Source organism: Chroicocephalus ridibundus, chromosome 10, assembly GCF_963924245.1.
Source record: "Chroicocephalus ridibundus chromosome 10, bChrRid1.1, whole genome shotgun sequence".
Taxonomy (NCBI): domain Eukaryota; kingdom Metazoa; phylum Chordata; class Aves; order Charadriiformes; family Laridae; genus Chroicocephalus; species Chroicocephalus ridibundus.
In genome coordinates, this window is record NC_086293.1 from 781,551 (window position 1) to 807,152 (window position 25,602).

Sequence of the window (25,602 nt, forward strand, 5' to 3'; positions counted from 1 at the left end):
ATAAGTCCAGAAAACTACCTATTCTATATGCAAAGCAATCCTGGGAATTATTAGCACCAAAAAAGAAAGAAAAAAAATCCCAGAACTTTGAGTAAACAAACACCTTGTTTTTCAGAGCTGACTACACATCCCTTAAAATCAACGGCAAACTGCTGCTGGCTCGCGGGAGCGCAGGAGCAGCCCCAGGTTTGCAGTGCCGGGGTGACCACGCACACCCGTCCGGCCTGTGCCGGCCGTGCACGGCCGGTCCCGCTCCTCCCAGTTCACTTTCGTTTCTCTTCTTGCCAGTGACCTCTGCTCATCCAAGGAGGACAGCACTCCGGCTGCCCTGCTGGACGTGCACCGGCCGCAGCACGAACGCGTGAAACCTATGGAGGATGATCTACAAGACATGTAAGTGCGTCTTTGTAATGAGGAACTTGGGGAAAACGACCAGTCTGAAAAGTCCGAATCTGCAGGAACTAAAGCGTGGAGCCGGGAGAGGCAGCGGCTCCGACGGGAGTGGCCAGCCAGTCGCTGCCGCCCCGTTTTGGTTTCTTTTCTGTCTCAAGAGTCTGTTTTTATAAATGATTATCTGAAACTTGCTGAAGGGAGCTTAGTGTGTAATCTGAGCTTTTAAGAAATATGTCATTGTATTTTCTTAAACACAAAGAAATGCTTTGTTAAAGGAACTGCCTGCACTGGATCTGGATTTAATTTGTTCCTAAAGAGATCCAGTCCTCTTCAGCTGTGGGAAAATAAGAAACCATATTGTGATTTAACAATTAACAGATAAAACAAGGAAACACTACATGCTGCTGCTGCCAGGACAAGGGTAATATTTAGTAAATCAAATAATTCAGTCAAATAAACAAATCAGTCGGTTTAGCAGGGGGGAAACAGTAATGGCTTTTGAGATTAGCTAACCAGGAAATATATCTGCTGTCCTTTAGATGCTGGAAAATAAAACATTGTTGGGCGGGTCACTTAGTTTAGCCGCTAAATTAGGAGACGGAGATCTGAAATGAATCACGGAGTTTTGGAAATGAGCTGGGCTCTGTCGATGTGGCACGCCTGCCGTCAGCAGGAAGCCAGGGCTGCGCACAGCGCCGCTCGGCCTGGGAGGGTTCGAAAATCAGCCTTACTCGCCTCAAAGAGCGTAAGGGTTTCATAGCGCCGTTTGCACAGCGCTCAGGGCCGTTACCGGTACCGAGCGTGCATCCTCCCTGTCCGCTGTGCTCTCTGAATGTCACGGATCATACCGTGGGAGGGGATTCGGTGGCCCAGCTCCTGCCAAGTACGTGTCTCCCCACAGCCGTGCCCCGTGCCTGGGACGGGTGTCCCTCTCCGCTCTGGCCATGCGGCTTCTGAGGACCTGTCTTTCCAAGGCAAACCTAAGAGCGATAGGGTTGCAGAAGTCCCGCGTGCCACGGGCATGAGGAGGAGATATATTTAACCCTTGGTGACAAGTATAATTATCTGAGTCTATAGGACAAAAATATCTCCAGGCAATGTGGCGCTGTACACCGCAGCTCTCCTGACTGATTGATTTTCACTTCCATGTCGCTCACAGCGCTGGGAAACACTGTCCCCTAAAAAAATGTTTAACATTTACATTAGAGATTTTAGTCTATGTCACATGAAGATGACCAGGTTTTCAGTTTTGTGGTTAAGATTCTGGTAGCAATTCCAGAGAAGCTTTTTTTAGCAGAGACACAAAATGCAGTGAATCCACAATAGTATAAAACAGTCATAAAAAAATCCTCAGCATGCCATACTACCGCTGCCTCTTAGTACTAGACAACACCTGTTACTGTAATATTTTAATATACATATGAAATGGTCTTAAAAAAAATATATGATGAAAGGAGTTATAAAATGACAATTTTCTTTCCACAAGGTGCCTGTTTCTATTACTGCAATACATTGTGAAAAATGGCTCTGATACAGGCATGATCGACGCCTCCGTGTGCACTGATGGTAATTTAAAAATCTGTTTTAATGCTGTTCGGAAGATCTGGATTCCTGAGGGTAAATGGAGTAAACTCAGGATGTTTATTCATCTTCCCAAGGACACGCACCATAAATGTCACAGCATTTGATAACACTAAAAATATTGCAGTGAGATTTTTTCCCCCCATGTTCTTACGCTTCCTAGAGAAAAAAAGAGCTGCTTTCCTTTGCAGTGCGGAGGTACAGACCAGCATTTTCAAGAGTAAATGAGGGCATTCAGGTCTCTCGTTTGCCAATGCAGGCGCAGGTAACGGTGTGAGTTACAGCAGTTGTGGCCGTGCTCAGCAGGAAGGCCTCCGCGGGACAGAGAGCGCAGGCGTGTGCAATGTGGTGCTGGGGTGCGACGCCGCGCTCTCTGGAGAGCTGTTCCACCAGGCACTGAACACAAAGGGGAGAGGAGAGAAAGAAATTATAGGGAAGAAAGCCTCCCCGGGTCTGTGTGGGTAACCCTGCCAGCCGAAATCCTGCCACAGGACGTGCAAGAGCGGAGGCCCCACGCACCACCTCTGGGGTTGTGCTGGTGTGACGCTTCCTCCGTGAGACCACGATGGGTGCAGTGCCCCCAGACTTCCAACAAATTCTCTTTTTTTCACTTTTTTTAGTTTTTTTTTTTTTTTTTTTGAAACTGCCAGGGTAGATGGAGCTGTCTCTCATAAGAGGGTCTACAGGGTGTATCCAAGCACAAAGTCAAGCCCTCACTAAATCCTTTCTTCCCTCCTATTTGGCAACTCGAGCCTACCCTGTAGGCTTCAGCTCTGTCGGGACATGCCGACTTCCAGCTTCGGTGCTACAAGTTCCCAAGACGTGGCACCACTCAAAGCAAGGGGCCGCACGTTTCATTATCCCTCTGTTTCGCCAGTCTCGGTAGATTGGTGTAGGTTTCCCACACGTTTGGGTTCAGATGGCAGGGATCAGGGCAAACCTCCCAGGATGTCGCGGACTTGTGGTCATCCACGCGATGGTGGCGTTTCCTGACCAAGGTGTGCCTCGCTGCTCGGGGACTTGCTGCTTACGAGAAGAAATTTGTTTCCAGGAGAGGTGTCCGTGTGAGGGCAGTTGCGTAGTTGAAGCATTTTATGTACCAGTCCGGAGGCAGCCTTGCCTACTGTGGTTTTAATCCCTCTGGAAGATTTCTCTCCCTCTTCAACATAAACATTTTCTTCATGGTTTCAACGCAAGTCGTAATTACAGATCACCCTGTGTCTTTGCCATACTAGGAACTCGCCTTTTCCAATCCGTTATAAAAATACCAGATTTTGCAGTGAAAACACCTGTAGTAATAAATAACGTAGCCCTTTCTTTATCACAATTTGCCAAGCTAAGGCTCAGCCTCGCTCCTCTGCAGCATTTATACCTAGGAAGGCATGTCACCCTCCAGACCTCGCTGGGTAATTAAACGCTGATGAATTTTTGTGCTAACAGGAGGTTTTAAAATGCAGAGATTTCCTCGTACTTCTTCCCTCACAAAATTAATATATCCCAATTAATTAGAAGTTTCACTGCAAGCTTTTCCTTGACTGAGAGAAGTTGTCCCTGCACCTTGGACTCCAATTAATTTGCCTTACACGTTGTAGTTCCATCTAAATAAACGCGTGCAGCGCCGCGGCGCAAGAAAAAACACAAATTGCACACGATGTGACGAGAATGTAGAGGTGGTGTTCTGAACAGTTAAATTACTCGTGGAGAAGTGAATTGCGGCGTCGTTAACGATGCAGTGGAGTGTTTCAGACCCGCCGGCTGTGCAAGGCCGGGTTCGTGCTCTCACCCTGCGCGGCCAGAGAGATGCAGCCGCCCCCGGGGGACGCGCTTCCCCCCTCCGGGCCGCCGGGGCCGCGGGGAACCCGCCACCACACGCTGCCCGGGCCCCGGCAGCCGCCCCGGGCCGCCCCGCCAGCGCCTCCGCCGGGCCCGGCTGGCGCCGCCCCGCCGGGCCAGGCCGCACCGCCCCGGCCCGGCCCGGCCCCGCCGCCATCCCCAGCAGGAAGGCCGGCAGCCCGCCAGCGGGCCGGGCAGGGCCGGGGCCGCCATGGCCGGTGAGTGCGGGGCGGGGAGAGCCCAGGGACGGCGGGGCGAACGCAGGGCCTCGGCGGCGGGGCCGGCTCGGGCGGGCGGGAGGCGGTCGCTCGCCGAGGCGGCGCCACTGCGCTGCGGGGCTGTGCGGCCGGAGCCGCCGCGCGTGTGGCCCGGGCGGGTGTTGTGGTGTCGCCGGCGCCCCGTTCACCCGAGGGAAGGCTCGGCCGCCGCAGTGGCGGCCCCGGGGAGGAGCGCGGCCCGAGCCCCGGTGGGGCGCTGGCGCCTCCCGGCCGTGCCACCTCTGGCCGGCGGATGCCCCGCCTGGCAGCCGGGCCCGGCGGCCCTGCAGCGGCGGCAGGAGCCTGCGCGGGGCTGGCGGCCGGCGGGTGCGGTCGGGCACCTGCCTGAACCGGGGCGTCGGCGGCACCCGGCGAGGACGGGCCTGGCCGTGTGCCGGGCCCCGCCGCCCGAGGCCGCACCTTGACCCGCCGGCCCCACGGCCTGTGGCAGCGAAGAGGAATCTTGCCCTCGGGCCCAGCTCCGCCTGTTCTCGGCAACATTGGGCTCCGGGAGGGGAGGAGGCTGGGGAGGGTGGCACAGCGTCCTGCACCCACAGGAGCACACCCCTTCACTGGGGGTGCATTTGGTGACCAGCGCAACCCGATCAGCTCAGGCCATTTCTCTGAAGTCGGTTTCCTTCCTAAATCCTCAGCATCCCTTTCCTGGGCTCTCGAGAGGGAAAAGCCAAAACCTAAGTTAGTGTTAAGCTAACATTTTGTTGAGAGAGACTTTTTCAGCTCCTTCCTGAGGTGCTTCAGCAGTGAGTTTGCATGAATGCGTACAAATGGCAGGTTGCGTGCCTTCAAGTTTTTGTGATCAGCTTGCCTTTACTGAGTTTATGAAAATCATCCAAGAGTTTTACAGGAAGGTTTTTAAAACAGGAAAGAGTTTAAAAAGGGAAAAAAGGAAGACCTGGGGAACTGCAGGCCAGTCAGTCTCACCTCTGTGCCTGACAATCATGGAGCAGATCCTCCTGGAATCTCTGCTAAGGCACATGGAAAATAAGGTGATTGGTGACAGCCAACATGGCTTCACTATGGGCAAAATCATGCCTGACAAATTTGGTGGCCTTCTACAACAGGGTTACAGTGTTGGTGGATAAGGGAAGAGCAACTGATATCATCTACCTGGACTTACACAAAGCATTTGACGCTGTCCCGCATGACATCCTGGTCTCTAAATTGGGGAGACATGGATTTGATGGATGGACCGCTCTGTGGATAAGGAACCGGCTGGATGGTTGCAGTCAAACAGTTGCAGTAAACAGCTCGATGTCCAAGTGTAGACCAGTGACGAGTGGTGTTCCTCAGGGGTCAGTACTGGGACCGGTGCTGTTTAACATCTTTGTCGGTGACATGGACAGTGGGATTGAGCGCACCCTCAGCAAGTTTGCTGACGACACCAAGCTGTGTGGCACAGTCGACACGCTGGAGGGAAGGGATGCCATCCAGAGGGACCTGGACAGGCTGGAGAGGTGGGCCCGTGCGAACCTCATGAAGTTCAACCAGGCCAAGCGCAAGGTCCTGCACACGGGACAGGGCAATCCCAGGCACAAATCCAGGCTGGGTGGAGAATGGCTTGAGAGCAGCCCTGAGGAGAAGGGCTTGGGGGTGCTGGTGGACGAGAAGCTCAACATGAGCCGGCAATGCGCGCTTGCAGCCCAGAAAGCCACCTGCACTCTGGGCTGCATCCCCAGCAGCGTGGGCAGCAGGGCGAGGGGGGGGATTCTGCCCCTCTGCTGTGCTCTGGTGAGATCCCACCTGGAGTACTGCCTCCAGCTCCGGGGCACCAACAGCAGAAGGACACGGAGCTGTTGGAGCAGGGCCAGAGACGCTGGGAGGGCTGGAGCTGCGAGGACAGGCTGAGAGAGCTCGGGGGGTTCAGCCTGGAGAAGAGAAGGCTCCGGGGAGACCTTCCAGCCCCTTCCAGTCCCTGAAGGGGCTCCAGGAAAGCTGGGGAGGGACTCTGGAGCAGGGAGTGGAGCAATGGGACAAGGCGTAACAGTTTTAAACTGGAAGAGGGAAGATTTAGATTGGAGATTAGGAAGAAATTCTTTGGTGTGAGGGGGGTGAGCCCCTGGCCCAGGTTGCCCAGAGAAGCTGTGGCTGCCCCATCCCTGGAGGGGTTCAAGGCCAGGTTGGACGGGGCTTGGAGCAACCTGGGCTGGTGGGAGGTGTCCCTGCCCAGGGCAGGGGGGTGGAACTAGATGGTCTTCAAGTTCCCTTCCAACCCAAACCATTCTGTGGTTCTATGATACAATTCTATGAAGTTGCAGCTTGTGTTTGCATTGCCCAGCGGATGGCATTGAGGTTTCTGGAATGGATGTTTACAAATTAGGTGTATTGTTACAGAGAACGTCAGAGAGATGCGTTGGGTTTTGTGTTTGTTGTATTTAAATTTATCTGCTTGTGTTGATCCTGTCTGTTTGCTTGGTAAATTGAAGGAGGCTGTTAAGGGAAAAACAAACAAAAGATGAAGCCATAATAAAGGTACAGTGGTGTCAGAGACAGTATCAAGAGTCCTTACATAAATATTGGTGGAGTTATTAATTGGAGAGGTCTACCCGCTTGACTTAAGATGGTTGGCAGCATCTGTGCTCCCAGGGCCCGAACGTTGGATGAGAGCGATTACATGTCACGGTGTAGAAGGAGTGGCTGATTGCAGCCTGCAAAATTGAAATGCAGCTGGATTTATCCATCTACTGTGATAAACGGGAGGTGGCAATGCAGACCCCGGTCTAAGGTGGCAGGTCCCTATGGCCAAGTGGCTTTATCCAGAAGGGCAGCGAAGGCAGATTGTAGAGGAGCATATGGAGGGGGGAGGGCTGTGAGAGACAAAATCCCATTTGATGTTCCTTGTACAGAAAACAACATCGGGTCTTTTATGGTAAGAATAATTAAGCAGAGTTGAAACAACAAAGGGGTTTTTGACAGGCACTATAACCTGAAAGTTGTGGTCTGTGTTATCAGTGCGTTGTGCCAGTGGCTAGTGACACCTTCTAGGGACCAGGCATCTCACCACAGGCGTATGGAACAAGAGTGGCAATGCCACAGCGCTTGGCTGATGTCCTGGCTGCCGTCAGGGTCTGGCATGCCAGTGCCTAGACTAGGAGTTGTCTCTGAAAAACTCTGTGAACACACACTGCTGTTGAATTAGGAGAGCTTGGGGAAGGGGGGCTCTGTGGCCCTTCACATTTTTCCTGCAGGGGCTGTAGAAGACAGTCTGGCACATTACGGTCACATATGGTCAGATTTTTTTATGAGCCGTGTTACTTCCAAGAGCAGGATATATTTCAGCAGCCTTAAAATGCCAGCACTTAGTATAATGGCTGGGTCATTCCGCAGCTATTGCCAGAAGCCTAATTGCCCGTTTGGAAGCAAGAATAGAGATGTGTCATTTTATGAAGGGTTGTGGTGGGGGTGATTTTTACCCGCAGGTGAAAAATTATGAGTGTGTCGCTTTGTTACTGTCATTTGCTGCTTGCACATTTATCATCACTGATTTGTTGTGTTTTATTCTCTGCTTGAGGAGCCGCTGGCCACAAATAACTGGTAATCTTTTGCTTTTCTCTGATATTTCTTAATTATTCTTGTACTTCCTTTCCTTCCGTGCGTGTGGTCAGGTGCAGGCTGTGTATGTTAGCATGGCATGGGGATGCTGTATGCTAGAGGCCTTTTGTGCTTTGGGTAAGAGAAAAAAAGCGGTCGCGTATGATGTGTCGTGGGCTTGCAGTCATTATAAGTCAACAACATGAAATTATTAGTCATGTTTTCGTCTCAACTGTCAAAGACATTTCCTGAGTTTCCTGTCTGACTCTTTGACAGGTTTACATGTCCTCTGGGTAAGGAAAATACCGACCTCTTTTTTAAGCAACCTTTTGGTCAAGCAACCTTGAGTGATGTGGTATCCAGTCTCAGCTGTATTTGTTGCCTCTTTCAGCCAGGCTGAGCTCCGTCCTCTGCCAGCCCTCCGGCTGTGTGGAACCCTGCAGGCTCCTCCGCTGCAGCTGCCTGCCCGAGCAAACCTGCCGCTGGGTCCCCAGCCCGTGGATAGGATTAAGCCCAGTTAGACTAATGCTCTAGTGGAGGAGAAGGTGCAGCTGCAGTAATGCCAAATTACGAATTCGGAGTTAGATGTAATCCTAATGCAGTCTGAGGGCATTAAAATGCCTGGCAATGCCACGCCTGTGCTGTCAGCCATGGTTCATGGACCTATCCTCCCAATTTTGCCGCTCTGAACTTTCTAGGGAAGTACTGTCCAACAGTACGACCCTCCTTTTAATGCTGGGGTGACTCCTGCTTAAAAACAAAGTCTTCTTAGCATAAAGATTTCAAATTTTCCTTGCAATAACTGTTGTTGCCTTTTTGAGGCAGGGAGGTAAAAGGTGGATGCGCAGAATACCCCAAACCACCGCTCCCTAATCTTAAGACGCGGCAGCACATATTGCTGCGATTGTGAAGTTACCTGGTTTGGAGTTTCTGTTATTTTAAGATGTAAATAATGGACAGCGTGTTCAATCTTAAAACGTGGCTGCTCATGAGCAGTGATAGTAAAGCTTCATAGCACAGTCATGTTTGTGCACTGTCACGTCCCACAGGGAAGAGGTGGGGGTAAGTGACTCAGATTCGTAAATCCCCAACAGTGCAGACTAAGGTGAGATAAATCTCAGGGTCTGTATACAAACATTTATTAGTTTCCCAAAATGGTTCGTATAGGTCTTAACGAGTCCGCAATAATTGGTTAGGTATATGACAAATTATGGCAAGCGGTGAGATATGCATCGTGTTACTGAACAACAGGTATACAATTTATGGCAAGCGGGACTTAAGGTCGCTACGTAACAATTCTAACCATTACTTAGCAACTCTAAGAGAAAAGGGAAACCGAGGGATAGAGAAAGGAAAAGATAAAGAGAGAGATAAAGAGATCACCGTTCCTGGTTCCAGCGTCTTTTTCAGGGAATCTTCTTCTTTCTTGGGAAGAATCTTCCCAGGCACAATCTTCTTTGTTCCCTCTCTGGGGGCACTTATTTTCCCCTTTTATGTTTGCTGAATTAGCATGGTTCACCCGCCTTGCCAAGGACAGCCTTGTCCTGGGTTTCTCCCTTCTCCCAGGTGCCGTGTGGCATGATTTGGGTGGAGAGAGGGGTGCCATAGTCATACATGTTTAGGATGATCTCTGTAATCTTCATTAGCATATGCAGGGTGTGCACTTTCGTATGCATTTCGTGGATAATGAAGCAAAGGTCACTTATCAGACACAGTGGCCTCGAGAACTGAGAACTAGCAAGCTCACCACGTGAGTGGCAGAACTATCTTGTCTTCACAAGGCAGTCCTCCCACGCTTTCAGAGCCTTGTCGGTTCTTTGAAGGTCAGGCCTGCATTATTTATTTCCTTGTGCGTTTGAGGCATTTTGTTGAAGGCTTGGGGGGCCCTCTCCCCCTCATCGGGGAATTTACAGGCCGTCTCTTGCACGCACCCAGAACTGGGCCATGACTGGCGGTGCGTGGGAGCAAGTCCACGGCATAACAAAGCTGATGGAGCTCCTGGGGCAAGCTGGGCTCAGGAGCATCGCGCGGTGGCTTCAAATGCACACGTGTGCTTTCCAGATACCCTTATCGCTCCAAAGCAGGGTGCCGCGTTCCAGCCGCTAGGATTGGTGGGGCTGGTTTTGTGTTTTCTTTAAATTCAGTAGCTGGAGCACAATTCTGCACTGGTGGGCGGTGTCGGTGGGAAGTTTCACTTCTCTGGTCTACCAGAAGCCCGAAGGCAGTTCCTTGTCTGGTTTGGGCAGAGATTTCTCAGAATTGGAGGAGAGACACAAGATTTTGGAAGAGAGTGGTGAGATACTGAAAGTTACTTCTGCTCTGCTTTTATTGAGCTAGCGTTGAGCTTGATAACCGCTCTTCAGAAAATTTTAAACCTTGCACCCCATCCTAAACACTGAAGTAAATTTGGAGGAGGCGAAGGCGCACGCGGGTGAACTGTCCCTGTGGGAATGGGGAGGAAGCAGACCGCTTTGTGGGTGCTTCTTCGAAAGGGACCGTCCCATAGGATGGAGAAGCGTCTTGCGGATGCCTGAGCCAGGTGTAAGACCTGGCCTTGGCAGGCGCAGCTTAGCAGTAGCCAGAGAGGCCAAGAGCGTCACCTCGTTCTCTTCTCCTGCCTTTTGGCTTAGATGGGAAGAAAAGAGCCACCCCTGAAATCTCAGAGAGGCTTATGCCCCGTAACATAACGTACAGTGCCCCAGCACGCAGGTTGCAGGGGGCAGCAAAAAGCCCTTGGGAAGACTGGTGATGGGTGATGGCTTAATGAGTGCGTGTAAATGAAAAGCGCTGCGAGGACGTGGCGTGCTCCTGACTGCTCAGAAAACGATCTTCACTTAAATGTGATCATCAGTTGGTCACAGTCAACTTCACTGGTGTAATTGCTGCTAATATACTTCGGCATGCTGCCTGTGCAGGGATGGGTAATGGCAAGGCAGCAACAGAGCAAGGAGCAGGGAGGGAGATGACACTTTGAGCCTGCTTTTATTTTACTTTATATACTCGTCGCCTCGAATCCTTGTCATGCTTTTAGCACTTGCTGTAATTCGTTGTTTGAATGTCACGATGCTATTTGAAGTTTAATTGCTCTGCTAGCTGTAAGACCCTGGTTTAATGTGTGTTTTTTGTAAGCGTGCAGAAGGTACAGAGTTGTCGGTGACACTGAGAGGCACTACAAATCACGTAGCTGAGGCAGAACAAGGAGGGAGCTGCACTGTGGCACTTCGTTCCCCAAAAAGTATTTGGATGAAGCGGCACAACTTCACAGTCTCCTGGGTCACACTGGGACATTTTCTTGAACCCTTTCCTGTAAATGGTGTACATGCCACACAGACACAGAAAAAGGACATGGTATAGAAAAGGCAAGGGCTGTACCTAGGTGTAGTGCATCGTGCCAGAGTTCTCTGGCTCTTTTCCTCCGTTCTTTTGTTTATCGTCTCTAAATTGCAGGGCACAAAGGGCTGATGGTTACGTTTTTTCTGGTGGCCAAAATACTATAAAACCTACACGTTTGCTTTAAAAGGGGAATGTTGTGGGGCTGGTGGTGTTTTGTTTTTGTTTTCTGTGCTGCTTGGTTATAAAGTGCTGTACTGACATTTTAACACTTATTTCAGACAGCATCGGTCATAGACATTCTCTTTCTAAATCTGATAAGGGCACAGTAACCCGCGAAACCAGTCTGTGCCTGTATCTTAATCTAGGGACTGTAGACAAGCAGCTATAGGGAGAGCTGCGCTCCTGCAAAATCCATTGCTTTCAAATTGGAAATGGTGCCTAAACCAACAGCGAGTTCGGATCTGTGTATTTGCAGAGATTTGGGTTAATAGAAAAGGATGTGTTTTATTTGTATGGGTATTTGAGTGTACTTCGTGGTAAAAATGTACCACTTTTTGAATGCACTTTCTCCCCACTCTCGTGTGAAGTGAAGGTAGAAATCCTTCTCTAAAAACTTCATGACTCTCTGGCAGAGATGCTGTTCCCGGTGCTCCGGTTCTGTTTCAGCCTGGGCAGTTTCCGCTGGGCGAGTTCCTGAAGTCTCCTGGTAGACAAAAGGCAGCGATGAGCTTTTTGAGAGCTGGGTGACATTAGGGCCAAATCACTCCAGCTCAGTCAGCTCCCTGTGTGCCTGCCTGGCTGCGCGAGCTTCTCTGCATCCCGTCCCGTCCCACCCCACGCTCTGCGGCAGTCCTTGGGTGCTAAGCAGCAGGCGAAGACCAGCCCTGTGCTGCATACCAGTATCAGTAATGTGCATAATTTGAAGCCAAATTTATGTCCTTTTACTTTCTACATCAGAGAGAACCTCTCTCTATGAAATACGCATTCACATCACAAAATTTATAATGCACATTAGCTTTAAACTCCATAATCTGATTTCATAAATGTTAGAAAATTAATTTTCAGTGATTTAACAACTTTAGGACTGTATTTGATTAAATATCCATCAGTGCTTGCCATCTAAATAATTTACAGCCTTCTCCCTTGGGAAAGTGAGATGCAGCACAAGTGACCAGCCAGGAGTTCAGATCTGTGTAATTTTAAGCGGGTGGATCTTTCAAAGCACACGGCTACGTTGTGTTTCCCTAGTAGGTAGTTCAGCTTTCTAAAATTACATGATGGTAGTGATTTTATTTTAGCTATTTACTGCCGTTAGGAAAAGGAAATTTACAGAATTTAAAAACGGCCTGCTGATTAACTGCTGTGGTTTGTTCTTTGTATTGTTTTATCTCTAGATCAGTCGTATTGTCATCGGCTGCAGCACGACATGTATTTTCTTACAAGCAATAGCCGTCTGAACGAGCAAGTGGTTGATAAAATTATTCTCCAGCTTAACCGAGTCTACCCCCAAATTCTTACCAATGCAGAAGCAGAAAAGGTAATTTGATGAATTTTTCTATATTTCTGAATGTTGCATTGTTTTTGCGGGTCAGAAGCTCGGCTTCCCTCTTCCCGACTTGACACGCGGTGCCCCATGCAGCCAGTTTTCCTCACCTCTTCCTTGCTGACCGGTGGTATCTGGGATCTCATATCAGAGGAGAAGTCACAGGGCTGGCACGTTCCCTGTGCCAAGTGGTTCTGAGAGAGGGCACTCTCTTCAGCAGCAGCCTAATGCCAGGGTCCCTGCCGTGCCGCCCGGTGCCGTGCCTGCAGGAGCACGCTATCTTATAACCGCTCCGGGGGCAGGACTGCACCCAGCGTGTGACCAGATGCCCTGCATGCCTGCCTCCTCACGTGAGGCGGTGTGGAGTGTCACGTCAGATGATCTGTGCTGCATCCAGCTGTGTCCACAAAATCTTCTATATTAGCTTAATCGGTTTTAGTTGCTGATTAATGTGATTAATAACTTTGAGTATTGGGAGAGGAGAGGGGCGTTAGTCCCGTCTATGAGCGTGGGAGCTGGGGGAAGCGGGTGGAGGGAGTTTTAGTGGTGCCACTGTGTATGGAGGAAGGCTGCGCTCCCTGGCATGAAGTTTTCAAAAATGGGTAGCTGTTTTTAGGGAGGAAGCTCTTTGAAACTTAGGCGGAGTGAAAGTTAAAGTCAGTTAAAAGCTTCCCAGATCCTGCTTATAACAGTTTGTACTTGCCCTCTGCTGACCTCACTGTCTGCACAAGCCTTGAGGTTTTGGCATATCAGTATTTTAACATTAGGAAAATCAGATCTAATTCTGTCATAATCAAACTCCATGGGGACAAATAGTGTTTTGGTGGTGTAGAGCAGTGCTAGATCATCAGCTAGGACAGCCTAGCCACTCTGTTATGATAAACAGTGTGACAAGCACAATTAAAGATCATCTCATTCCCTTAAGAGCTTCAAAATAAATGCATAAAAAATCGTGAAACGTAGTTTGTGGCTTCTGCACTTAGCAGACAGAAGTGAACTGCTTTCTCCTAGGCCCAAGCAAGTTTCTGGCAACTCTTCTGAGTGTTCAGGAGGCTTACAATCTCAGTGTATCCAATAGACCTTGTGGGAATTTTGTCAGAATGAGGAGTGTTGCATAAGGTGTGCTGCATTCCGGTCCCCCTCGAGCAGGAATTGATCTTAACAAAGTGTACCACAAATGTTACCTGCTGTACTGGTCTGAAGCAGAATGCTTTGCTGAGAATGGCTTTGGATATTTTCCAAGTAAAGCGAAATCAGTTTGACGTGTGTATGGCTAGGTACGCGCTTGCGTTCTCTTTGTAAGGTCTCCTAATACTCATCGCGTTTTGGACTACAGAAGAAAAGTGCCGCCTTCTGCAACTGCTGGCCATGTTGTCCAAGTAATGAGAATTTGTGCACGTTGCACTGGATATGCAGCAGTCAATCGTGCTGGAAACAACGAAACGTGATCTTGGGATGATGAATACCCCAATATTGGGACTAATATAAGCAGGATAAAGTACCTTTTGGGGTGATCATTACTAGGCAACTATGGGAAGACTTGAAAACATAAAACTTTGTTACAAGATTTATTGATATTTTCTACCAGCAGCTGTCAGAATCAAATTGCAGAAGAGCAAGTACCATGTTATTTTGAATGCAGAGAGAACACGAAAGGCAGAGTCACTTTATCAGGCCAGAAATAAGAATGAGGGAAGGCAGAGGCAATATGCTCTCCATCAAGTGATGGGGTGCTGGCCAGATGGAGCTCAGTGTCTTGAAGACTGCTTGCAACGCGTGTCCTTTTTAGGTTCCCCTCATTTTTTTGACCCGTTCTTTTAGCAGATATAAACCAAGCTCCATATCTTCACTCCCTGGCATACTGTAAAGTGATGTGGAATTGATCTCCAGCTGTTGTAATCTCTCCTCTGATGAGTGCTTTTCTCTTACAGTTCAGGAATCCAAAGGCATCACTCCATACCAGACTTTCAGATCTGATCAAGCACCTTCAAAAGAAAGGAGACAGACACTGTCAAGAGTTTTACAGGGCTCTGCAGATCAATGCTGAACAGCTGTATAATGACCTGCCAAGCAGGAAAGTCTTGAGTAAGTTGATTTGTAAGATGATTTGAGTCGCGGATTTCCTCATCGGTGTATTAGAGAACCTCATTCGGATGAGTTTTAGGTTATCTAAATAACCTGTTTATGTTATTTAAATAATTTTTGGGGTGTACATTAATGTCTTGTGACTGGAATTTTCCAAAAGCCGTAAGGGGATTTGACTGCATAGTTCTTGTTATTTGCTGACTAGTGTGGGCAGGCTAAAACTCTTTGATTGTTTTGAAAGATGAAATATATCTTTAAAACAGTTTAAGTGCAAGATGTAAGCGGTATTACTTGTATGAAGTACAGTTTTTCTCTTCATAACCATTGCTGCTTAATGGTTCGTTCTGTTTCCTCTGCCTTTCATCTGACTTTTAGCACGTAAGAACATTAAAAACCTCAAATTCGTTAAGCTCAAAACTCCGGTGGCCCAGAAGCTTGACTTTCCCTCAATCTGTAGATCTCCTAGTTGTGTCTAGTTTCATGTGAAGCAAGCTTTCATTGGCCCTTGCAATGATGAAATATTAATCACTTAGGATTTGTTTTGCGCAGCTGGCAGGCTTGAACAATGTCCGTAAAGCTGCCCCCCAAATATACATGTATGTACTTCAGAAGGGCCGAGGCTCAAAAAGATTTGATTCTGTACTGCCAAGGAGCTCTTTTCTTTAAGGAAAAGTACCAAGCCTGGCTTGCCAACCTGGGATAATGCTTGCTATGCATTGGTGTTTCTTCCCTCCCCCCCCGTAATGAACTGGAGAAAAGAACGATGTTCTAAATGGATGGGAAATACATTCAGGCATCCCACATACTGAAATGTCTTGAGGAGCTTGAGGGAAAAGCTCCCACATTTAAGTTAATGAAGCTGCAAAGGGCCTGCAGTTTAAGAAATTCTTACCTAGTATCTAACAGCGCTAACGCTTCACTGGCCAATTGATTTCTAGTTGTAAAAAACTCCACAGTTACGTGCCCTGGGGAAATTTTAGACGCGTGGGTCGAACTCCAGTGAGATTCAAACCGTTACACCGAAAGTCCATAGGTTTTAAAAAAAACCAGTTAGACCTCTTTTATTTCTGGAGTGAAAACGGCATGTAAAATTGTAATTACCTTTGAAGATACTGCGTTGTCTAGCTTTGTTTTGCCTTTCATTTTGAAGGAAAAGGTTTGTATCTACCCAGCACAACTACACAGCAGTGGAAGGCTGCACCATTTCCCTGCCTGCCCAGGGAGGCTGCAAAGTTACCGCAGGTCTCCGCATCCAGACATGAACCATCTTGAACTGGGGAAGTCGGGGCCCATCCCTGCCTCAGAATCTCAGAGGAGCACAAGTCCCAGTTGATTCAGCCTCGCAGCAGCTTTAAGGCGGTGCTTTTGATGTGATATTCCCCTTGCAGAAGTCATGCCCTTTGGGGGAACAGGTTCTTACATCAAATAGTCTTGGCTCTCTCATTTTTGCTTGGGTAGAGCTGAAGAGCGACAGGTTTTTCTGCCAGGCTGACTAGAAGGCAGCAGACAGCCTTTATTCATTAAGAGCAACTTAAGAAGTCTTAGTGTAGTCACTAAGAATAAAATTTCAAGAGTGTGTTGATGGTTTAAGAGTTTGAGCTCTGTTGATACAAGCCTTTGCTGAAAATTTATCTTAACATAGGTGTACACAGCAGCCAAGGCCTGACTGCATCCCCTGTAGACAGTCTGAATTCAGTTGGGTACTAGGACCGAATTCGACCGTACCTGTAAAACTCACATTGGAAGTTTTGCAGATGTTGGGGAGCTGAAGTCTCACACCGCCTCGTGCCATTGTCACGCCTGGACAAACCAGCTGAAAGGACACTTGTGCAGAGTGTCCGCGTGATGTTTTCACTTTTAGCTGGCACATAAGCCTGCTCGTCTTTGCACGTGATTTACGTGGTCATTTCTGAGAGCTTTTACTCGGGTAGCCACACGAGTAGGCAGGGTTCGGGCTTCTCGTGGTCAGACTGCGCATAACAAGTGCGTGCGCTCAAAGCACTTCACTTCACTTTGTGGTGCCTCGAAGCTGTTTTGCTGCGGTTGCGTTATGCAGGGGGACCCCAGTAACCATCGTAAGTCATTAAATTCTCTGTGTCTTGATATACTCTCTTACGCTGTCGCCCTCAGAACAATGACAGTAGTTTAACGGAGTTAAAATACTACTCCAGCTGAGGTTCTGCCCTTCCGTTAGATTGACCTGAGAAGGAAATAATGAGATGATTGTGTTAATGGATTTGCTGCTTCTTAGGAGTTCTGTAACTAAACCAGATGTCTGCATTCTGGTTGATAAACATCTGTGCAGCATTTTAAGCTAAAACTGCAAACAATTTTATTCTTCAGGAAAAGCTCCCCTTTCGATAGGAGGTGTTATTTCTCATTTGAGTGAACTCGGACCTTTTGAATATTAAAGGCATTATCCTTCCGACCTCTAATATGTACAGGTTTTGTGTTACTTAAATGTTACTTGTAGCAGTAGTTGTTAAATTGGTCAGATTTAGCACTGAGCATTTACAGAATTGACACTAGAATTCGTAAATGTGAAGAAAAAAGGGAATCCCTAACATGGGGACTTTTTCAGATTGAACCGAAACAAGCAGCGTTAAAAAACCCCTGGAGAAATTATTGATGAGGACACCGATGATCTGTGGCCAGGACAGAGTTCTGTAATAGATTACATGCAGCTGTACGTACGACAGATGTTTTCTACAGAGGAAATCCTTTCAAAGATTTCTTTTTCATATTTAAAACAACCTCGAAATTTGTGCTAGAAGAAAATTTCTTTGCCTCAAGTATGATACTGCAAGTGAAATGTTTGGTAATGTCTGAGAATTCCCACTAGAGGGTGGCTGAGGCACATGGCACGGGCGACTTCAGAGCTACTGAAACCAACCAGGATCTTCCAAATGACTCAGAAAATGTCTTTATCTCTCTCAATGCTGACAGAGACTAGAAAGATGAGGGATGAGATCGGCCCCACGCAGCAATAGCCTGATGAAAGGGCAGAGATTTGGCCGTGCTGTCCTGTGAGACGTGAGGATTTCTTAGCGAGGGCAGCCCCGAAACGGGCCGGCAGTGTGAGATGGCCATTGACACAGAGTGCGCTGCGCCGGGCTTTGCAGCAGCCCTTTCTGCTTCGGTGGCTCGCAAGCTTTGCAGCAGAGTGCTTCAGATGTTCCTGTTCTGCATGAACGCCATACCCTCTCCCCCCGGCGAGAGGGACGTATAGCAGGGTAGACGGATGTTCGCCATCTAATGCTGGCTGATGGCAGGTTCTCTTTGCCGAACTGGGGCACAGGGTGGTTTTCCGAGGCACCTCACCTCGGTTTGTCACATAGATGACACCTTTGTCACCTAGGTTTGTCCAGATTGTCACATAGAAGAAGGAAATCGGATGAAACCCAACAGTCTCAAATTCTTTTCTACGGAGCTCTCACTTTTTTCTTTTTTCTTTTTTTTTTTTAACCCTCTTGACCACAGAGGTTTGGCTAAAGAAGTTGTTCTGCAGATTCACGATGCATTAAAGGAAAGGAATCCCTCTGCCGTTTGTGGCGACAGCGGTGCTCTTTGGTGTCGCCCGCGTGTTCTGCAGACAGTTATCTCCACATCTCTACAGCAGAGGCACCTCTAAAAGAGCTGCAGGTCTTTCTGCCCAAAGCAGAAACAGCTTTATTGCTGCTAACTGCTGAACACCTTGTCTTAAGGTCCACCTCCTTTTCTACTGGAATTTGCAGAAAGATAGAGGCAAAAATTATTTGCGCCAAATGTCAGCACACAGTACCTCCAGACTTTCAACGAAGCTGTTCGTGTCTTTCGCTGAGACCAGAATTTAGATAAATAACCTGCGCCAAGCAGTTTGTTCCAAGTGCTTCATCTGCCAGCTCCATCAATGCCCAGAGATTCACTCGAGAACAGAGAGGAGGGTGACGCATTACATTACGGGGGTGTTTTCAGATTAGCTCACACATTAACAAATAGTTTGTATTTATTACAATGAAAATTTCTGGCATTTTGGAAGGATTAGCTCCTGCTTTCCTCCCTTGGGCAACAAGTGTAATGTTACTGATGCAGTCAGTGCTTCACTGGATGGGAGGTGTCGCTCCAATGACTATATGCCTATGTCTTTTGATCGACATGTATCCAGATTTAACTGCAGCGATGATTTACCTTTGGAGGGGTTCATATTTTATGTCAAAATCGGATTTTTTTCTGAAATGTGTTGTTTTGCACAGTTTTGCGTGTGCTGATTAAGTTCGTTTGTTTGCTTGAGCTGAGTACTAACTTTTCGTGTGTTGCTTTTATTTCTAGAAACCACAGATTCCACAGAGATAGACACTGACAAGGAGAAATATATGCTAAATGACAGGGGTAAATAAATGCATAAAGTGTCACCGGATGGAATGGCTTTTCAGATTATGATGCAATTTGTTTTCTCATGTAATTTGCATTTCATGTAACAAATAGTTTGTTTTATGATGTCTTTACTGTCACAAGTTAAGTGGGATTAGCGGAGGGGAGCATACTGAGCTGCTGTTGAGGGAACCAGTGCCAGGAAATTCAGGAGACTGTAGAGTTTAATCAATATTTACAACCGTATTTTTACTTACACTGTTATAGCTAAGCTCTTCCTGGCACTGTTTCTTCAGTGCTTGAATAGTAAGGTCTGTTCATCTGCTGCTGATGTCATTTTGCATAAAGTCATCGATGATTTTTTTATGTAACTTTCAAAATTTGTCAGTTCCTTTAAGCTTTCCATTTAAGTACAAATCATTTGAAAACAAAGACAGAAAGGAAGATGGGCAAGGGTGAACTTAAATATATTTTCCTGAGGAAAACACGTTAATTTTTTTCCCCTTCCTCTGCTCCATGCACAGATTCCAGAGGCAAATATTTTATTAACTGAAAGCTATTTTGAAAAGGAATTGAAGAGCTGAAAGAAAGCTGAAGAATTTTCAAAATTTGTAATGAGCTATTTTATCATTGAAGCTTATTTGGTATTTCATTTAGAAGTTTGCACACAATTAGGAGAGAATAAAAGCAGCTTCTACGAGCTGTGCCTTTTTGGCAGTTTTGCCCTGAGAGAGAACCGAGACGAGGGGCAGAAACGCGGTTTAACTCAATGTGTGCTTTGGCCCGTGCTGTTGTCACTTTGAATATCGAGCCAAATTGCTATTCAGATTTTTCCCATCGCTACTGCTGACTGCAGCGTAACAGGACGGGAAGAACAGGGAAAGCGCTTGGAAGTAAGAAAAGGAAATAATTTCTTTTCTTACTCATGCTGATGCAAGAGCTGGCCTCCCAACTGGAGATTGTCCAGCTGCTGGCCGCCCTCGCGGGGAGATTCCACCCGAGTCCTTGCTCCATTGCTCTCTCTCCATGTCATTGTACGCGTGGTCAGCTCCGCTAATTTGTTAAGTCTGCGGCACGTTTGTCCTTAAATTGACAGGTGCGATTTAATTGTAGCTATATTCACGGCGAAGTGGTAAATACAAATAGAATATTAGGCAATAAAGAAGCAGATATAAATCTTGATGAGGTTTTGTCTGCAGCTAAGTATGAATTAGAAAGGTTTTACTGAACATCAATGTTGAACATCAGCATTAAACTGCATATAATTCCAGGCGGGCACATGAAGGAAACGTTCCCGGTGGGAGATTTGGTTTGGGCGGGGGGGGGGTGGTTGTGCATTTCAGCTTCCAGCAGAACTGGAAACAGGGGCAAGAATATTTGCTTTTGCCATGAAAGTGGCATTTGTGGAGCGTCTGTGGGGAAAAAAGAAAACCCTAAAAGTCTGCTTCTAAGGGACTGCAGTCTCATACGATGGACTCTTACCACAGGCAGTGCATTGGCCCGGTGGGGGCTATTTATGGAGTAAAATACTGCGCTGTGTGGTGAGGTCCCAGTAGTCTGGTTAGTATTTTGTTGTAGTGTTTAAAGGGGGTTTTGCACAAACTTTTGGAGCAGGAAAACATCTAAGGAAGTTTTCGCTTCCATTTAATAGGATATGGGTAGACGAAGAGAGGCGAACAGTGAGTGGTGTCAAAGCAGCTGTAGTAAAAATTAATTGCAGTATAGTAAATGTGCTTCACAGCACATTAGCTACAGAACATACATAATTGTGAATGTATTAGCTTCATTTGAATACCCTTAATTACGCATATTAATAGCAATTGATGATTTATGAACTGAGCTAAACTTCCACTGCTCTGTTCTGTCTTAATGTGTTTTCTTTTTCGTTTTCTTTAGGTCCGGTGTTTTTCCTCGCTTGTTTTAGTGTTGCTGCAGGATTTGCGATATTTTGGTATTGCTGTAACTCAGGTAATGGACTCCGGGGTTTTGTCTCTTGGTTGCCTTACGTTAGCACGGGACAGGAGAGCAACGCACCTCTTGATCTAACGTGGCTTCCTTAACAGAGTGGGTCAAGATGTCTTCATTCATTAATGAGGTCAGGATACAAATTGCGCTTCAGACGTGCTGAGATATAAAGGATAGTTTGCCTACAGAGGATGTCACAAATAGGGACTCTTTTTAAAGACTGCAGTCATGTGAGATCCTGTTGCTATAGCAATGGGTCATGGTTCCCAGCAGTTGTGAGGCAGGAAAAGACCCAGACCTTCTGGCTTCCACATCCCTTGGGAGCTGGCCGAAGCACGGCCAGTGCCGGGGCTGGAGGACGCTGGCTGGATTTGCTGAGCCCGAGCAGCTGCAGCCGTTGCCCCTGTTGCTGGCTCTGGGCGTTGACTCTTCCCCTTGGCTGAAAGCCGCCTGCTGACGGCGGCAGCAGCAGAGCAGAGCTCCTCTTCCTCTCCACAGCCCTCCCTTCCACTCGCCCAGCGCTGCCCCGAGAGCAGCAGCCCTTAGCAGAAAGAGTGTCGATGCATCCACACGGGTCACCTTTCAGCGAAGCGGTGAGTCAGCGCTAGTGGGAGAGAGCCAGGGGCAGAGAGCAGCTGATTCAGAGGTGTCACTTGCTCTCGAGCCTTCGCGTGGTGCTGTGGGAAGTGCCAGTCTTCACATGGTAGGTGGGGAGCAGGACCCAGACTCCATTTGGGTGTTGGAGAAGCCTTGTGCTTCTCACACCCCAGTCACAGCAGTTACAGTTGGACATTCTTTACTAATTTCTATCCAGAGCTGTAGGCTACAGTAGCACCAGTTCATGGACGTTTCAAGTGACGTGGGAGTCTGGGCTGTGTTACCCTTTGTTCCCACATCAGAGTCCCTCAGCTGGACTGTCCATGAGCTAAGGCTAAAAGGGAACCGTGAGGCCCTGGAGGGTAACTCATGCGTTTCCTTAGCTGCCATCACTTCCCTTCATCAGGTTCCATCACCAGCATTTAGTAGAAGCACTTTCAGAAAAGCATTCAAGGACTGATACCAAAATGCCAGACAATCCATCGCTTCCCGTGACCCCAGTTAATTGGCCGTAGCGTTAGAAGTGTGTGTCCTGTTCTCAATTTAAACCGGTTTCAGCTGCAGCGTGTCATTTCTGTTGAGCCTTTCTCCACCAGATTGCAGACCCTCTTAGCCCCTTGTTTCTGTGCCAGCTGACATTTCATATTTTCTCCCTGTGGAGGTCCTCGTGCCTGAAGTCATCTCTCAGTCTTCACTTTGCTAAAATTACCAACCAAAGCTCCCAAAGCCTTTTGTTCCAAGGCTCTTTCTTTTTGTGCAGTTTTTGATGCTCTTTCCTGTACCCGCGCGGTCTCAATGCCCCATGTGTAACAGGGCCACCAGACCTGGCTGTGGTGTTCCGGGCTTGCACCGTCTGGTGCTCTGCTCAGGTGTAAAGCTGCCCCCTTACCTAACTCAGGAACGGTCTCCTCTTCCTGGGTCTGAAATTGCAGCGATGAATCCCAACAGATTCATCGTTATCCTGTCTTGGCACTTGGTGTATACGATATTGAAGGAAACAGGCTTTCCTCTCGAGTCATTTTTGAAACTGATTTTTATTTTTTATAGATGCTGCTTCCTAGCTAGAATGAGTCATCACTGTCTTCACTTACTCTTTTTCCTCCCATCTTCGTTTCTGTTTTAGATGCGAAAGTCATAGGAAGAGCCAGGAGAATCTTGGGCTTTTCTCCTATTATCATAGGAAGACACGTTAGAAATATCTGTATGTTGTATTTGGAAGACCTATCAAGAAATTGAGGAAAAGCTGCCTCTTCACTTGTCTGTACAGTGTACCTGCCAGGGGAAGACAACGGTGCATGAATATTGATGTACTATACGCTCATACCAAAGATTTTATTAACTAGCTTCATGAATAATTGTGTTGCCACAAGATGTATTCAGAGTTTCAGCTATATATGTCCTTCCTTATGGGAACGGACCATTTATTTTTGTAATTGCTTATTTTAAAATATTTATCATTTGGTTATAAAATATTTTTAATACAAACTTTACAATGATATCCTAAGTGATCATGGGTCTTAAGCCATGTTTGCCTACGTGTTTTATACTGGAATGAAGGATCACAACTGTTTAAAGAATGCTAGCCTGTCTTTCGTGATAATTAATTTAAGAAAAGCACTTAAAAAAACCACACGCGCTCAAAGCCTTACCAAGAAATGGATCTCCATCTCAGGACTGTCTGTTTTGTCTGGATCCTTTATTCTCACTGCCTGAGCTCAGGTGGGCACTGGCACCTATGAAGTTTATCCGTGCCGGTTGCCTTTGTGTGTGCCTAGGACTTGCCGTGCTTTCTCCTTCTCCTGCTCACGCCTGCTCCCGGCCGGCCTTGTTCCCGTGCCTGCTCAGCTGTTGGCCGTGGTTTGAATGTTGCTGGAGCTGGTGCAGGCTGGTTCCCAGCTCGCGGAGGATCCCAGGGACTGGAATGTCTCATCTGAAGCACTTCAAACTACCGAGAAGATTTTTCAGATTTATTTAGCTTTTCCAGTGAAGTGTTTTGCAGTCTGTAGACGTAAGAAACTGAAGCAATCCAAGATACTTTGCAGGGACTTAAGTGCCATGACATGGGGCTTTTTTTAATGGCCAAAAATATATATACTTGAAGAGTCTGAGGTTACTCGTAACGTCATGTTATGATGGGATGGTTTTCTTCTGTGAGTTGAAACCTGAAAAACTTGCAGAAGCCAATGTAAGACTAAAATTCTTGAGGGAGGTGCAGGGAGTCAGGGCTGCAAGTGAAGGTTTCTTGGCTGGCTCCTGCCTGGCTCAGTACGAAGGGCTTTTCCCCTCCCAGGCGGGAGGCGCAGGCGTTCTCAACTGGCTGTGAGAAGTGGCGTTTTCGGTGGATAGTTCTCCAGTTGCCCACTCAAGAGTGTAAGGAGCTTGGGGAGACCGTGTCCCCGTACTTGGTGAGAAGGAATCGTTGTGGCTCTTCATTCACGGACTGAGTGAAGAGATTCCCAGCTCAGCTCAAATGTCACCTGAATAAAAGCTGCGGCGACGTGACAAGTTACCATGCACCGGAGGATGCCGTGCCAAATCTTCAGTCATTTGGAGTGGTTTTCTCGAAACCATCAGACTGAAAATCGTATTCCCACTTTAAACTTCATTCGTGCTATAAAAATGTCATCTCCTCCTCCAAAGCAGGTCGTCTCGTGATAACTGTATTTCCTTCCAGGACTACGCTCATCCGACATCGTATCAAGTGGGTGCAGGGACAAATTTTCAAATAAAAGGCCCAAAGGGTATTTGCAGGAAGTGTCTTGAGAGATGAAAAAGGGCTCAGAGGAACCGGATCCTGCTGTTCTGGTAAAATGTTTTTACGTACGGCATTGGAGCGTGGCTGGGATGCGAGCCAACCCCGCGGAGAGGCAGCCGCGGTCTCCATTAGGTCAAATCTCGAGAACGGACGGTGTGTCTTCGTGGCCATTGCTGGTGTGAGCGCGGCTCGCCCCGAAACACCCGGGTGAAATCAGACGGGCTGCATGGGTAACGCTCCAGCCACGCTGTAAGTTCAGCATGAGCCACTTGATGAAGTCTTTATTCCGACTCCGGGTAGCCGAGCTCCCTGTTGGCGGGTTTACGCTGCCGGCGGTGCCTCCGCCTGCCAGGTGACAGCAGCCCTGGCTATTTTTGCCCAGCTGTGGCCACTCCTTGGGCCGCAGAGCCGGCGTTTCCCCAGCAGCTCCCCCAGCATCACTGGGCAGCACTTGGCAGAAGAGTTTTCTGCGTAGACGGGCAGGCGTCCCCCGAGATCAGCGGTGGGCCGAGGGATACTGTAAAGGCTCGAGAGCCTGATTGCTGCCGTGTAAAACACGGCGTGAGACCAACGCCGTGTGAACAACGTAACACCCAGCGGCGCAGTTTATTCGGACTTCTTTTCCCCTGCCTCCGCCCTACCAGCTCTTGCGTCTCTTCGATCTGATCTTCACGGGGACCCTTACTAGGGAGAAGCAGGTGACAGAGCTGGGTGCGTTTTCTGCAGAACGGGCTGACCACAAGGCTCTGCCGCCCTAGTTACACAACGAGCTGCTCTTGTGCTGCCTTCCCTCTTGGGAAGGCCTTTAATTATGTTCGGTTGTTTTCTCTCTGCCTTGCCTTGTGTTTAAGGCGACAACAGGTCAGTTTTTCCCTCCAGCAAACCAGCTCTAATTCGTAACGTTTGAAATTAAATGTCCCTTTCCTCACTGCTGCTTAACTCCTATAGCAGCTTCTTTTCAAGGGACTAGAAAAAAATACCTCTGAAATCCAAAGGGGTTTTAAATTTTTGCCTTGAAGACACTTTTGAAACCTCGTTAGGGGAACGGTATCCCATTTTACACAAGAAAACATTATTCAAAGTAATCGCAACAGTTACATCTCATTTTAAAGCAGAAACGGAGGCCTTGTTGCTGCTGGGCAGGTTCTCTCTGTTCGGATTATCCACCGTGTTGCCCTTTGAATAACAGGTTGCAAATTGTTGTGAGCTGTTACCGAAACCTACAGACGTTACCGGTGCCTTATTTAAGCTGAAGGTGAGAATCTGCTGGTTCAAGGATGCCTTGCGGTGCCAGGAGCCCTCTCGGGACGCTAAAGCTGCCCCAGCAGGACGTGGTCCTCCCGGTTCTTTACACCAAGCGA

General features: G+C 47.9%; 1 protein-coding gene across 3 annotated transcripts; it reads left to right on the forward strand.

Moving 5' to 3' along the window:
- The first annotated feature begins 213 nt into the window (after window positions 1–213).
- On the forward strand, window positions 214–22,971 carry CARD19 (caspase recruitment domain family member 19). 3 transcript variants are annotated; one of them, XM_063347597.1, is made up of 6 exons: window positions 214–393; window positions 12,341–12,483; window positions 14,421–14,574; window positions 18,883–18,942; window positions 20,821–20,892; window positions 22,610–22,971. In XM_063347597.1, exons 1-6 carry the CDS (start codon window positions 378–380, stop codon window positions 22,720–22,722), a joined length of 558 nt encoding a protein of 185 aa, XP_063203667.1. In that variant the 5' UTR covers window positions 214–377; the 3' UTR covers window positions 22,723–22,971. The 3 variants fall into 3 exon arrangements, with proteins under 3 accessions (XP_063203667.1, XP_063203669.1, XP_063203668.1); XM_063347598.1 differs by lacking the exon at window positions 214–393 and adding an exon at window positions 3,933–4,025; XM_063347599.1 differs by lacking the exon at window positions 18,883–18,942 and having other exon boundaries at window positions 218–393.
- The last annotated feature ends 2,631 nt before the right edge of the window (window positions 22,972–25,602 follow it).